This window comes from Elephantulus edwardii, unplaced genomic scaffold (assembly GCF_000299155.1).
Source record: "Elephantulus edwardii isolate Elephantulus edwardi_28Jun2011 unplaced genomic scaffold, EleEdw1.0 scaffold00053, whole genome shotgun sequence".
Taxonomy (NCBI): domain Eukaryota; kingdom Metazoa; phylum Chordata; class Mammalia; order Macroscelidea; family Macroscelididae; genus Elephantulus; species Elephantulus edwardii.
The window spans coordinates 15,259,414-15,272,575 of NW_006399803.1; the positions used below are offsets into that span (position 1 = coordinate 15,259,414).

General features: G+C 43.6%; 1 protein-coding gene across 1 annotated transcript in view; it reads left to right on the top strand.

Moving 5' to 3' along the window:
* The window catches only part of TBC1D9 (TBC1 domain family, member 9 (with GRAM domain)), a 194,419-nt gene that overhangs the window by 143,561 nt on the left and 37,696 nt on the right, over positions 1-13,162 (top strand). The window contains 4 exon segments of the mRNA XM_006887019.1: positions 578-792; positions 4,926-5,043; positions 7,310-7,595; positions 7,885-8,014. Coding sequence (XP_006887081.1) covers positions 578-792; positions 4,926-5,043; positions 7,310-7,595; positions 7,885-8,014 — 749 coding nt within the window.

The following is a 13,162-nucleotide window of genomic DNA, read 5'->3' on the forward strand; positions in this document are numbered from 1 at the left end:
TGTTGAGTATGCACTCATGTACACACAGACAGTGCATATTTGAGTTAGAGGTGTTTAAAGCCTAAAGTTTTATTATGAAGTTTATTATTTTATCTGGAAGAACTTTAAGTGCAGAAATTTTAAACAAGTGGCCCTTAGCCCAGCTTTCCATCCTGTCCTCACGACCTGAAATATTCCCATCCTGAATAGCAGCTCCTCTCATATTCGAATACAGCCTCTTGCTCTTTAAGCTCTTCAGAGCTAACTTTTTAAATCTTTTTTGAGAGAAAGAATCTCCTCTTTCAAATAAAATTCCCCAGAAACCCCTAAGCTGTCCCTCAGGAATGAATGTTAAATTCCTTGGGAAGTGCTTGCGTTGGAGGTTTATAAATGACCTGCTGACTGTATCACTGAGACAGGGAAGAAGCCACAGGTAAGTTTATCAGGCTAGCCGCAATCACAACACATGACGTCATCTTATTGTTCTGCACATGTCCTGTGAGTAGTAGGGAAAGTGAAGAGGTTTGGTAAGTAATGTTTGCCGAGCAAAGGGCAGGGTTTTCCTTTCATAACAGTCCGTTTTGTTGATCCTTTGTAGGGGCCATCAATGAGAAGGCCACCCACCCTGGCTACTACGAGGACCTGGTGGAGAAGTCCATGGGAAAGTATAACCTCGCCACCGAGGAGATCGAGAGGGACTTACATCGCTCTCTTCCAGAGCATCCAGCTTTCCAGAACGAAATGGGCATTGCTGCTCTGAGGAGAGTCTTAACAGCTTACGCTTTTCGGAATCCTAATATAGGATATTGCCAGGTAAATCTCTCTGGCGGTTTGTGCTGTTTTCAAAGTTGATTTTATTATTATTAACAGACTCATTGATCAGTCTTTCTCAACCTTGACACTGTTGGCCTTTTGGACTGGATAATTCTTCATTCTAAGAGCTGTCTTACACATTACAGAATGTTTCATCGTAGCCATGGCCTCTGCTCACTAAAAGACAAGCAAAAATGTCTTCGTGTGCTGCCAAACGTTCCCTTCTGGATGAGCGGGCAGGCAGAATCACCAAAGGGTGAGGGTCACTTCAGTGAGCAGATGAGCTGGTAGACAAGTATAATGTCTTGATCCACCACCACCTCCTAGCTTCTGTGACCTTACAAAGTCTTTCCTATTCTGGAGTGATAGAAAAGATACCTGAGCCATAGCCTTTACTTCTTACCACAGTGCTCCTGCTTGGAGTCCTCCCTAGTGATCACGTCCAAAAAAATGCAGGTTCCGTAGCCTATGGGTATCTTTTAGTACACATTAAAATAGCATACCATAACTTGGGAAGCCCCAGGACACTGTGACCTACAAGGTCTTGATTCAAAGACCATTCCAATTGATTAGGGAGCCCTGGTGGCCTAGTGGGTAGGAAGCTGTGCTGCCGACCAAACGGCTTAATGTTTGGATCCACAAACTGCTCCTACGGAGAAAGATGGACAGTCTCCTCATCCCTTTTAGGTTACAGCCTCTGAAAACCCAGTGGAGGGAAGGTCAGCTATGAGTTGGTTGCCACTCAGCAGCACATTAACAACAGCTTTATTCTGTCTCTGATACAAACATTTAAATTCTGTGAGATCTGCCACCTCTTTGTTTCCCGGCTTAGACCTGGGAGGAGAAGTCAAAACTGACTGACTCATGACTGACTAAGGGGCTGGCAGTGACCAAGACCATGTGTTAGAATAAGCAGTTAATATTAATCAGGTGGCATTTTAATAGTGACGTCACTTGGAATTACAAGAAACAACCTAATAAACTAGAATCCCATTGTAAAATGTGTATTGGAGAAGCCTGAAGAATAATTCTGGCTTCTAGAAGATCAAAATAGAGACAGGAGTTAGTTGACCTGTAATATAATAGGGTTTATGTTTATCTTTTGATCTTCCTCCTTTTAATTAAGAGGATTACTAAAGTAGTTTAGGCCCTGATTGTGCTTCATGGGATAATATCTTTAATAAGGAATGATTGCTTTAGAATTTAAATCACTCTTACTTATCACACCATCTTTATCCAGATGGAAATAATGGAGAACTCCAACCTTGAAAGGTTTCATTGTTGTCTGAGGAGAGCCTGGACATAATAGTATTATGTGTTGTTAAAAGGGACATATTTTACTAGTTCAATTAAAGACTAAGAATGCAGAACAATTTTAGCAGGCTGAAAGCTGTGGCAAATGGTCTTTGAACAGAGTTTTTGTGTGAAAGTTTGCCCCTTTTTATAGGATTCAGTCACGATGGAGTTAATAAAGACCATGAACACTTATTGGTTCAAAGACTAATAATGGCTTTTACATTTTTAAAGGCCTTAAACAAAGCCATTTGAGGGCAGAAGTAGTTGAGTGGCAGAACTCTTACTTTCTATTTGCGAGAACCTAGTTCAGTTGAATTAGTGGTTAACACACCACATGGTAGCTTCCATCAGTGGAGACTTGTATTAAGATCTACACAGGTTTCAGGAGAGCTTCCAGAGTAAGACTAGAAAAAAGGTATGTTGATTTGCTTGAAAAGATTCATGTCAAGTCAGAACTGCGTGATAGCTCTTCCTCCAGGTGGTTTTCAGAGGCTGTAAATACTGTAAGAGGAGAGTGGCCATCTTTCTCCCAGAAGCAGCTGGTGAATTAGAACTAATTGCCTTTGGGTTGAGATTATAACTCCTTATACACTAGGCCACCAGAGAAAACCTGTGGGAAGAGCGCAGAACTACCTAGTGCTTCAGTCTGTTGTGCTGAGCGTCCCATTGGTTGGGAGCTGACTTGAAGTCAGCTTAGGTTTGCAGATGGCACAACCTTGTTGGCTGACAGTAAGGAGAACTTGAAACATTGGCTGTGGAAGATCAGACACTGCAGCCTTCAATATGCACTACTGGGCCAATAGGCAACATCGTGATAGATGGAAAAAAGATTGAAACTAACAATCACTACACTTGGTATGAGCAGTCAGGAGATCAGGAGATATATTGCACTGGGAAAGTCTGGTTTGTTTCTTTTTTTTGTTTTTTGTTTTTTTTTGGTTTTTTGTGTGTGTGTGTGCGTGTACCGTCAAATCAGATCTGACTGGTACAGGAGGAGATTGTTCCTCCTTTTCCCGGCAGAGCATCTGGTGGATTTGAACCGTGTGCCTCTGGGATTGTAGTTGCAGCTCCTTGCCACTAGGCCACCAGAGCTCCCCCGGAAAGTCTGGTTTGAAATTACTGAAGTTCAGTGATGTTAGTTTTAGGAATAAGGTGCACATGATTCAGACCATGGGTTTAATCAGTCATTTGCTGTTTTGCTGATGAGAATTGGAAAGTGAATAAGGATGATAGGAGAAAAGGTGATGCCTTTCACCTGTGGTGTTGGAGAAGAGTGCTGAATATCCCATGGATTGCCAAAAGAACAGATACATCTTGGAGAAGGGGCAGCCAGAGTACCTCTTAGAGGAAAGGCTGGCAAAGCTTCATCTTACTTATTTTGGGTATGTTGTTGTTGTTGTTATGTGCCGTTGAGTCACTTGCAACTCATAGCGACCCTATGTACAACAGCCTTAAACTCTGCTCTGTCCTGTGCCAATCTCACTGTCTCATCCCGATTACCCCAGACACTGAATCAGTCCACCTCATAGAAGACCTTCCCCTCCTACGCTGTCCCTCCACCCTCCCAAGCATGATGTCCCTCTCCAAGGACCGTCCCTCCTTACAACATGTCCAAAGTATGTCAGATAGAGCCTCAGAATCCTTGCCTCCAAGGAGCAGCCCGGTTTAACCCTTTCCTGAATGAATCTGTTTGTTTTCTTAGCAGTCCATGGTGCCCTCAATACTCTTCTCCAGCACCACAGCTCAAAGGCATCAATTCTCCTTCTATCCTCCTTGGTCATTGTCCAACTCTGATGCATAACAAGTGATTACAAAGACCATGGCCTGTATCAGATGCACCTTAGTCTTCAGAGAGACATCATTGCTCTTTAGTACTTTGGAGAGGTCCCTAACAGCAGACTTTCCCATCACAATACGTCTTTTAATTTCTTGGGTACTGGTGCCAAGAGTGTTGACTGTGGAGCAAAGTAAACTAACGCTGTGAACAATCTTAATCTCTTCACCATCCATCCTGATGCTGCCATATTATTAGGTGACATTATTCTTTGGAGAAGGACATCATGCTTGGGAAGGTGGAGGGACGACAAATTTGAGGAAGGCCTCAGCCAGGTGGATTGACACAGTGACTGAGTTACTGCCACAGTGGGTTCGAATGTGTCAGAGATTGTGAGGATGGCACAGGATAGGACAGGTTTTAGATCTGTTCATAGGATTGCTTTGAGTTGTACTTAGCTGGACAGCGCCTAACAACAGCAACAACAGAATAAAACAACAAAGTACAGCAAAGAGTGTGACCAGTAACTATCTGGCAGGCAAATTCTAAACATAAGTACCGTCTGGGCTTTTTCCCCCTGTGGGACTCACTCGGTAATCTGTTGTTGTTGTTGTTATGTGCCGTCAAGTCACCTGTGACTCATAGAGACCCTATGTACAATATCTCTGAAGTCTGCTCTGTCCCAAGTCAGGCTCACTGACTCTGTCACGCCTACCCCCATTGCCCTAGTTACTGTATCAATCCATCTCATCCGGGGTCCTCCTCTCCTGCGCTGTCCCTACACCCTTCTGAGCATGATGTCCATTTCCAAGGATTGGTCCTTTCTGGCCACATGCCCAAGATATGTGAGACGGAGCTTCAAAATCCTAGCCTCCAAGGAGAAACTTGGTTTCACCCTTTCCTAGATTGACCAATTTGTTTTCTTGGTGGTCCATGGTATGTTCAAGACTCTTCTCCTGCGCCACAACTCAAAAGGCATCAGTAGTATTTCAGGCTAACAAAATTTTGCTTATATGTTTATATCCTAAGGTTTGTTTGATGACATCCTCTTTTACTCTTCTAGGCCATGAATATTGTCACAGCAGTCCTGCTTCTTTATGCAAAAGAAGAGGAAGCTTTCTGGCTGCTTGTGGCTTTGTGTGAGCGCATGCTCCCCGATTACTACAACACCAGAGTAGTTGGTACGTATGTATTTCATTTTCTAAACTGCATCTCATCAGGAAGCTGTTTCTAGAACGGTAATATCAGCTGGAACTACATTTCTATTCATCAATAACCAATTACAAGAGTTTTCCAAAATGGAAGTGAGACAGCTTGAGAAAATAGATGTGTTTACACCAAAGAGCCACATAGACCTTAAGCGAATATACTATCTCACTGTCACCAAGATTATATTAGACAACATGTGAGGTGAGTGTCACTTTCAATGACGTGTAAGAACTCCACCAAATATATAATAAACATCAACTAAGAATTTTGGTTAAAAGTTCTTCATTGAAAAAGATGGAACCTGTGTAAAGCAAAGGTAGTAAGCAAAACAGAGCTGCGAGGAAGCCAGCAGATGAATCATTTCCAAAGCTCTTTCTAAGATGTTTTTCAGATGTGCTTATTACAAAACAAACAGTTATTGTGAGCATTTAAGCAAATTATTTCTATTCTTCCATATAACCATGTCAAATGCTAGATATTCTTCCTAGTAGGAAAAGATTTTTATTGCTACTTTCCTAAACTGTGCCTTGCATGTTCTTGTGTTCTGCCTTCTTTCCTAACCTGTGTGCACACTTTTGATTTATTGATCATACTCTTTGAAAATGCCAGTAAATTGACTGACTGTAAAGGTGGACATTTGGAATGATTTTATCAAGATTATTATTTTTGCCTTTTTTCCTCCTTTTCTTGGAAATGATTTTAAATTTAAACAAGATGTATTTCACACATGGGAACCACACATTTAGATGAACAATTATTATTTTAGCTATATAAAATTTTATGCAATGTAAAATTTACAATGTTAGCTGTTCTCAGTGGCATGAAATATATTCATAATGTTGTGAAACCATAGCCTTGATTTAGTTCCAGAACTTTTTCATCACTCTAAATAGAAACCCTCTTCCTACTACGTCGTCACTCCATTAAGTTATTCCTCCCTCTCCCAGCGTCTGACAGTAACCATTCAGCTATCTCTATGGGTGCATCTGTATTGGATAATTCATCTGACTGAATTATTTTGGAGATTTCTTACATGTGAAATTGTACACTATCTAACCATTTGTATCTGGCTTCCTTCCCATAGCATAAAGTTCTCAAGATTCTTTGATACTGTAGCATGTACATGTTCTTTATTTCTCTTTATGACTCAGTAACATTCCATTGAATGGACAAGAATATTTTGTTTATTCATTCATACATCAGTGGGCATTCAGATTGCTTCCATCCTTTGACTTTAGTGAATAGTATTGCCTATGTCTATTAAGGATATGTTTTAAATTCTTTTGGGTGTAAATATAGGAACTCTGAGGAGTCCTGGTGGTACCATGATTAACACTTAGCTACTAACTGAAAGAGGTCAGTGGTTCAAACCCAGCAGTCATTCCTTGAGAGAAATATGTGACAGTCTGCTTCTATGAATATTTGTAGCATAGAGCACTCTGTAGGGCAGCTTTATTCTCTCCCAGAGTCTCTATCAGAATTTGACTCAATAAGTTAAGTTTGTTAAGTTTGATTTGGTGTGGCTTATGGTACTTCCTGAGGTATTACTAGATTTTTAATGAATTGTTTCCAAGTAAGAAATGTGTAGAATTTGATCTGCTTTGATTTACATTATAAACCTAACCAAATACGTTGTCAAGAAGATAGCTGTCTCAAAAACTTTGAACAGCATTTTCAGTGAGCATGTTAGTATATTTCATATTAAGAAAAAGAGGACAGAAAGATCCTAGAGCCAGGAAGAAAGAGAGCTTGCAGCTGGGATGGTTGGTGATGTAGCTGACACAAAAATCTAATAATATAGGTTAGTGCCTATCCGAGCAGTTGGTAGAAAGGAGTAAGAACTCCAACTCAGCATTCATACTTGTGAAAGGAATTATTCATTCATACTTGATTCATTCATTCATACTTGTGAATGGATTATAATAACTTCATTTGGCTGGGCTTATCAATAACAAGCCAATGTTGTAGAACTAGAAAGATAACTACTAAAACGGGTATGAGGATCCAAGGCGGGGGAAGGGCAGGAGCAGAGGGGTGAAGATGGGCACGGGGGGATAAATATAAAGTCCCACAATTTGATGGGTGGAGGGAGGGGTGGGTAAAGGAAATGGGAAAGATCTGGTGTGAAAAACAATGTTTATGAACTTTTTAAGTAAGTCAGTATAAAATAAAAATTTTATTAAGAAAATAAAGGCAGCGTTGCTGACCAACCTTTGCCCCTGTGTGTCCGCCCTGCAGGTGCGCTGGTGGACCAGGGTGTCTTTGAGGAACTGGCCCGTGACTATGTCCCGCAGCTGTATGACTGCATGCAGGATCTGGGGGTGATTTCCACCATCTCCCTGTCTTGGTTCCTCACACTGTTCCTCAGCGCGATGCCCTTTGAGAGTGCGGTTGTGGTTGTCGACTGTTTCTTCTATGAAGGAATCAAAGTGATATTCCAGTTGGCCCTGGCCGTGTTGGATGCAAATGTGGACAAACTGTTGAACTGCAAGGATGATGGGGAGGCCATGACTGTTTTAGGAAGGTATTGCACTAAAGCTACTCTTTAAACCCCACCTGTGCTTTCCAATACACTTTGTGTAGATTTCATGAGTCTCAATTGGTCTGATGATAATCATGGTGCCCAATTATTTCTTCAAGCAAGGTCTCAGTTTCATATGCTTTTTACTTAGCACTGAATTTTAGTCTGTCCTTAAGGGAATGCTAGACTTTTCTATTTTTTTAATGTAATATCCAGAAAATAAGTAGAGAATTGTAATGGAGATTGTATTGTATTGGTTTCCCAGTGACTTCTCATTCACTTCTCCTTCCAGATACTTAGACAGTGTGACCAATAAGGACAGCACCCTGCCTCCCATTCCTCACCTCCACTCCCTGCTCAGCGATGATGTGGAACCTTACCCAGAGGTAGACATCTTCAGACTCATCAGAACTTCCTATGAGGTGAGGACATCTGGAAAGTACAAACGGAAGCGTGTCGTGTGTTTCCATTGCTAACCCAGGATCATGTTCTCCTATGAGTGAGCCAGTGTCTCAAGCAGAAGCTTAAATGTGTATGTTTATGTATACATATATAGAGAAACATATTATTTGTTACACTTGTTGTTGGTATGTACCATTGAGTCAGAATTAACTCATAGCTGACCCTCCAGCTGGTTTTCAGAGGCAGTGAATGGCACAAGAGGAGATTTGTCATTCTTTTCCCCTAGAGCATCTGGTGAATATGAACTGCCTGCCTTTGGGTTGCCATTGCAGCTCCTTACCACTAAGCCACCAGGTCTCCGTCTCATACACTTGTAGAGACTGGCAAGACTCATGGTATCCTCTGGTCACATGTCAGGCTATTTCTCTCTCCTGACTCATGTAGCTGCAGGGGCTGACGAACTCAAGATCAGCAGGTCAGATGGCAGGCTTCCGAGGCAGATGACTCCAAGGTTGTCAGACAGGTTGGCAGGCTACCTGCCCAAGACCAATCCTAGATGTCAGATGGTGAGGAGCCAAATGCAGGATCCACATGGAGCAAAAGACAAACAAGATGCCCATATATATGCACTGTAGGCCATACCCCACTGCAACTAACTTTCAACTGGAAATGATCATGTTATAGCAGATTTCATCAAGGGAATGGCTACATCATAGCTACCAAACCAGAGAATCATAGGTTGATGTACAGCTGTTAACAGTCACAACCTGCTTCCTCGTACACAGTGAGAACCACTTGCTGGAAGTGAGCAGCTACTTGTTTGTTCGTTGGCAGCTGTTGGCTCTTGGTTTGGAAATCAGGCACGAACACTGAATTTACGTCTGGGGTTTCCCAAGAAGCTAACGCTGTAATACAAATGGCTTAACAGGCTCTGGCCTTCCTGTTCTTTGCTTTGCCGCCTTGAAGTCTGATAATATTAACTCAGCTTCGACTCTGGAGAGGTTAATGAGTACTGTTAGTGTTGCTGTGTACCCTTGACTCAAAACTGACCCGTTCCTGACCCTCCAGTGAGCTCTCAGAGGCAGTAAATCACACAGGAAGTTGCTCATCTTTATCCGTTCACTTCCTGGGTCTCATCACAAGTACTTCAGTTTTCTGTGGAATAGACAGGCCGTCCTGCTTAGTTGTAAGAGCACCCTGCATGCCCCCTAGAGTAAATCCAGAGTCCTAGTACTTCCCTAGAATTGCTAGGCTGGGACTAGGGTTGAGAGCCAAGGAATGTGCTTCACGGTCAATGATTAACCCTGAATGCACTTGTCTCAGCTTGATGAATCCCAGGACAGAGCTGAGGAGCGTCTAGGGGAGGAGCTCCGTGCCATGCAGCCCGCAGCACGTGGTGGTTTATGTGGCCCTGAGGGCTCAGCACCTGCTACTCCAGATGGTTTTTTCTCTTCCCGAGCCTTGGCTCAGCAAGACTTTTATATGTCTATGAGATTGCTTTTCCTAAGGCATCCCTTGAAACCTTTATTTTTAAGAGCATTCTGGATTAAAGAAATAAAAGGAAAAGGAAACTCAGGCTGTAGTCTCCTCCTAGGTGGGGAATACAGAATCATGCTCACATAAGCACTTTGCTCCTTTTAACAGAAGGAGAAGAGACTGGAGACAAGATTGGTTTCCATTTACAACCTAACTGGCTAGGCTCTCATGATGGCCCTTAGGCAGCTAGATATCCCTGGACAGAAATGGGAGTGGCTTCCTTGTTCTACCCAGGAACATAGCTCCATTTATTATACCACTTTATACATTAATTGCTTTGTCTTTCTGTGTATTGTGTTGTTCTTGTTATGTACTGTTAAGTTGCCTGTGACTCATAGCAACCCTATGCACAACAGCTCTGAACCCTGGCCTGTCTTGAGCCAGTCTCACTGTCCCCAGTGCACCTATCTCCATTACCCCAGTTACTATGTCAGTTCATCACCTTCAAGACCTTCTTCTCCTATGCTGTCCCTCCGACCTTCCAAGCATGATGTCCTTCTCCAGGAATGAGTCCCTCCTGGCATCATGCCCAGAGTATGTCAGATGAAGCTTCAAAATCCTGCCAAGATGTTCTTAGCAGGCTTGGCTCTCCACACAAGGTCTTCTATAAGTCAGAAGATAAGATGAAAATCCATTCTCCCTCCCCTCACAAGCAAGTCCCATCCAAGTGCAATGACTACTTTTTTAACTACTTTACTCTTGGGGTGGACATACTCTTTGATGCAAATACACACAAAGTAAAGAAGTTTGTCTTACATACCAATTACCCTGGGCATTATAATTTTAACATTTACCACCGCTGTGAGTTCAAGATCCCACTAGCCATAAAGAAAGAAAACACAGATGGTCAGACAGAAACCTGTACAACCTACAGCAAGTGGGACAACATCCAGGAGCTCCTGGGCCACCCTGTGGAGAAGCCTGTGGTCCTGCACAGGTCATCCTCCCCAAACAACACCAATCCATTTGGCTCCACATTCTGCTTTGGTCTTCAGCGGGTGATCTTTGAGGTCATGCAAAATAACCACATTGCCTCAGTGACCCTGTATGGCCCACCTCGGCCTGGTGCCCACCTGAGAACAGCAGAACTCTCCTAGGGGCACCACTATGTGTCCCTCTTCCCTGTGGAACTGTGCACCATATCTTGCTCAGTGGGCCTCCGTGTGCCACCCTGGACACCTTTCTTGGACACCTTGCCAGTGTTGAAGGGCTGTTGTGATACCCTGAGGTGGGCCTTGGGTGTGCTGAGGGCCCGCTTATTCCTCTGTCCATCCTCAGCCTGCAGGCACCAACCAGCAGGAGAAACCGATTGCAAAGAGAAGCACAAACTCTGAGCCTTGATATCTGGACCCAGGAACTCAACTAACACGAGGAGGCAGGGTACTGTCACCCCTGACCTACACACATTGGGAAAGTTGGGTTCTTTCTGTGGCTGAGGACACAGACATCCAGGATGAGGACAAGAAGTCCTGCCTTTGGCCACACATTGCCACGTGACCCTTAAACCAAGCAGGTAGCATGTCCATAGTACTTGGTTGTGACATTTGCACTACATCCACTTTAGTTACTTGATGAGCTGGCTGGGGCCCATCTGGCTCACCTGCCCTTCCCGGTTCCTTTTCTTGCACGAACTCCCTGCCAGGCCCAGCAGGCACACTCAAGTGGTTGAAACAGAGATTTCTACCCTCCAGGAATGTGCCCAGGCCTGGTCCTCTCCCTTCGTGGAGCCAGCCTTCATGGTCCCTGTGCCCCTGCTCTGCCCTAACCTGGCTGGTGGGGCTGCATGTTTTCATTCTGTTTGCCTCTTTTATTTGATGCCAAAGTTTTAGCCAAAGACATCTTCCTCCCTCTGTTCTAGTATTCTGTTCTGCACTGTGGGCTGGCTCCCTGCCCCTGCCTCAGCCCTGGGCAGTGTCCCCTGGCCGGGCCCTTTCCTGGCCCAAGGCCTCTGGGGACTCAAGGAGGGCTGAGTCTGCTCAGCCTCTTCATGGGTCTCGCTAAGGAAAGTAGCATATGTGCTTTAAAAATATTAATCCTTTTGAAAAGAATTGAGGAGAGAAATGTATAATTTTATCCCATTTTTAATATTTTGGTCTAGCAACTTGTGATACATAGATGACAATTTTGTGAGTTTTTCAACTGTGTGTACAGATTTTTGTAAATATGACTCTTTTGTAATTAACTCATGTACAGCCTCATCCTGTATAGTCTAATGACAGACGCACAGGGGACCTGCCCTGGGCGCCTGTGGTTCCTGGGCCAGCAGCTAGGCTTGTGTGGCACTCTCATGACTTTGTGACTCACTGTGGTGTCTTCCCACTGAACCATGCCTGGCCAGAGACCCCCGACCCCGAGCATCCTGTGTCCGGGGCAGCCAGGACTGTTCATCAGCCTTCCTCATCTCTGTTCCCCCCGGGAATAAAGCACCTATGCCCTCAGCAGCTGCTCACCACGTGCTGTTGCTGGGATGTTTGTACTAAAAAAAAAATCCTTCCCTCCAAGAAGCAACCTGTGGTTTTACTCTCTATAAGACAAACCTCTTTGTTTCCTTTGTGGTCCATAGAATGTTCAGTACTTCTCCAGCACCACAACTCAAAGGCATCAGTTCTGCTTCTGTAATCCCTTATTATTGTCATTTTCTGATGCATAGCAAGTAATTGCAAAGACCATGGCCTGGATTAGAAACACCTCTAGACTGACATTGTTTCTCTTCAGCGCTCTGGAGAGGTCTCTGACAGCAGACTTTTGCAGTGAAATTCAGTGCCAAAAGTATTGATTGTGAAACTAAGTAAACTAGAATTGTGAACAATCTCAGTCTCCTCTCCATCTGTCATAATGCTGCCACTTGGCCCAGTGATGAGAATCTTTGTTTTCTTGAAGTTGAGCTTCAATCCATATTGAAGACTGCAATCCTTGACCTTCTGCAGCTAGCACTTCTGGTCCTCCTCACATTCAGCAAGCAAGGTTGTGTCATCTGCATAACGCAGGTTGTCAATAAATCTTCCTGTAACCCTGATGCCGCATTCCTGACACACATTTTTCCTGATTTTTGAACCATGCAGTGTTTCCTTGCTCTGTTCTGACGACTACCTCCTGGTCCAGGTATAGGTTTTGCATGAGCACATTCAGGTATTCTAGGATTCCTATTCTTCTCAAGGTTAGCCACAATTTGTTGTGATCCACACAGTCAAATGCCTTTGCTTAGTCAATGAAACACAAATAGACATTTCTCTGGTACTCTCTGCTTCCCGCCAAGATCCATCGGACATTGACAGTGATGTTCCTAGTGCCACAGCTTCTTCTAAACCCAGCTTGTATTTCTAGTAGTTCTCTGTTTACTGTTCCAGTCGTTTTTAGATCATTTTCAACAGGATTTTGCTTGTGTATGATATTATTGTTGTTGTGTACCACCAAGTTGGAACTGACCCATTGCTGACCCTCAGGTGGGTTTTCAGAGGCAGTTAATCACAGGGGAGGAGACTGGCCATCCTTTTTCCATGAAGGAGCTGGTAGAATTCTAACCATGTGTCATCAGGATTGCAGCACAGTTTCTTGCTCCTAGGCCGCCAGTGCTCATCACCAGCATATGATATTGTGTTGTTTTGTGCCATCGAGTCACTTTGTACACAACA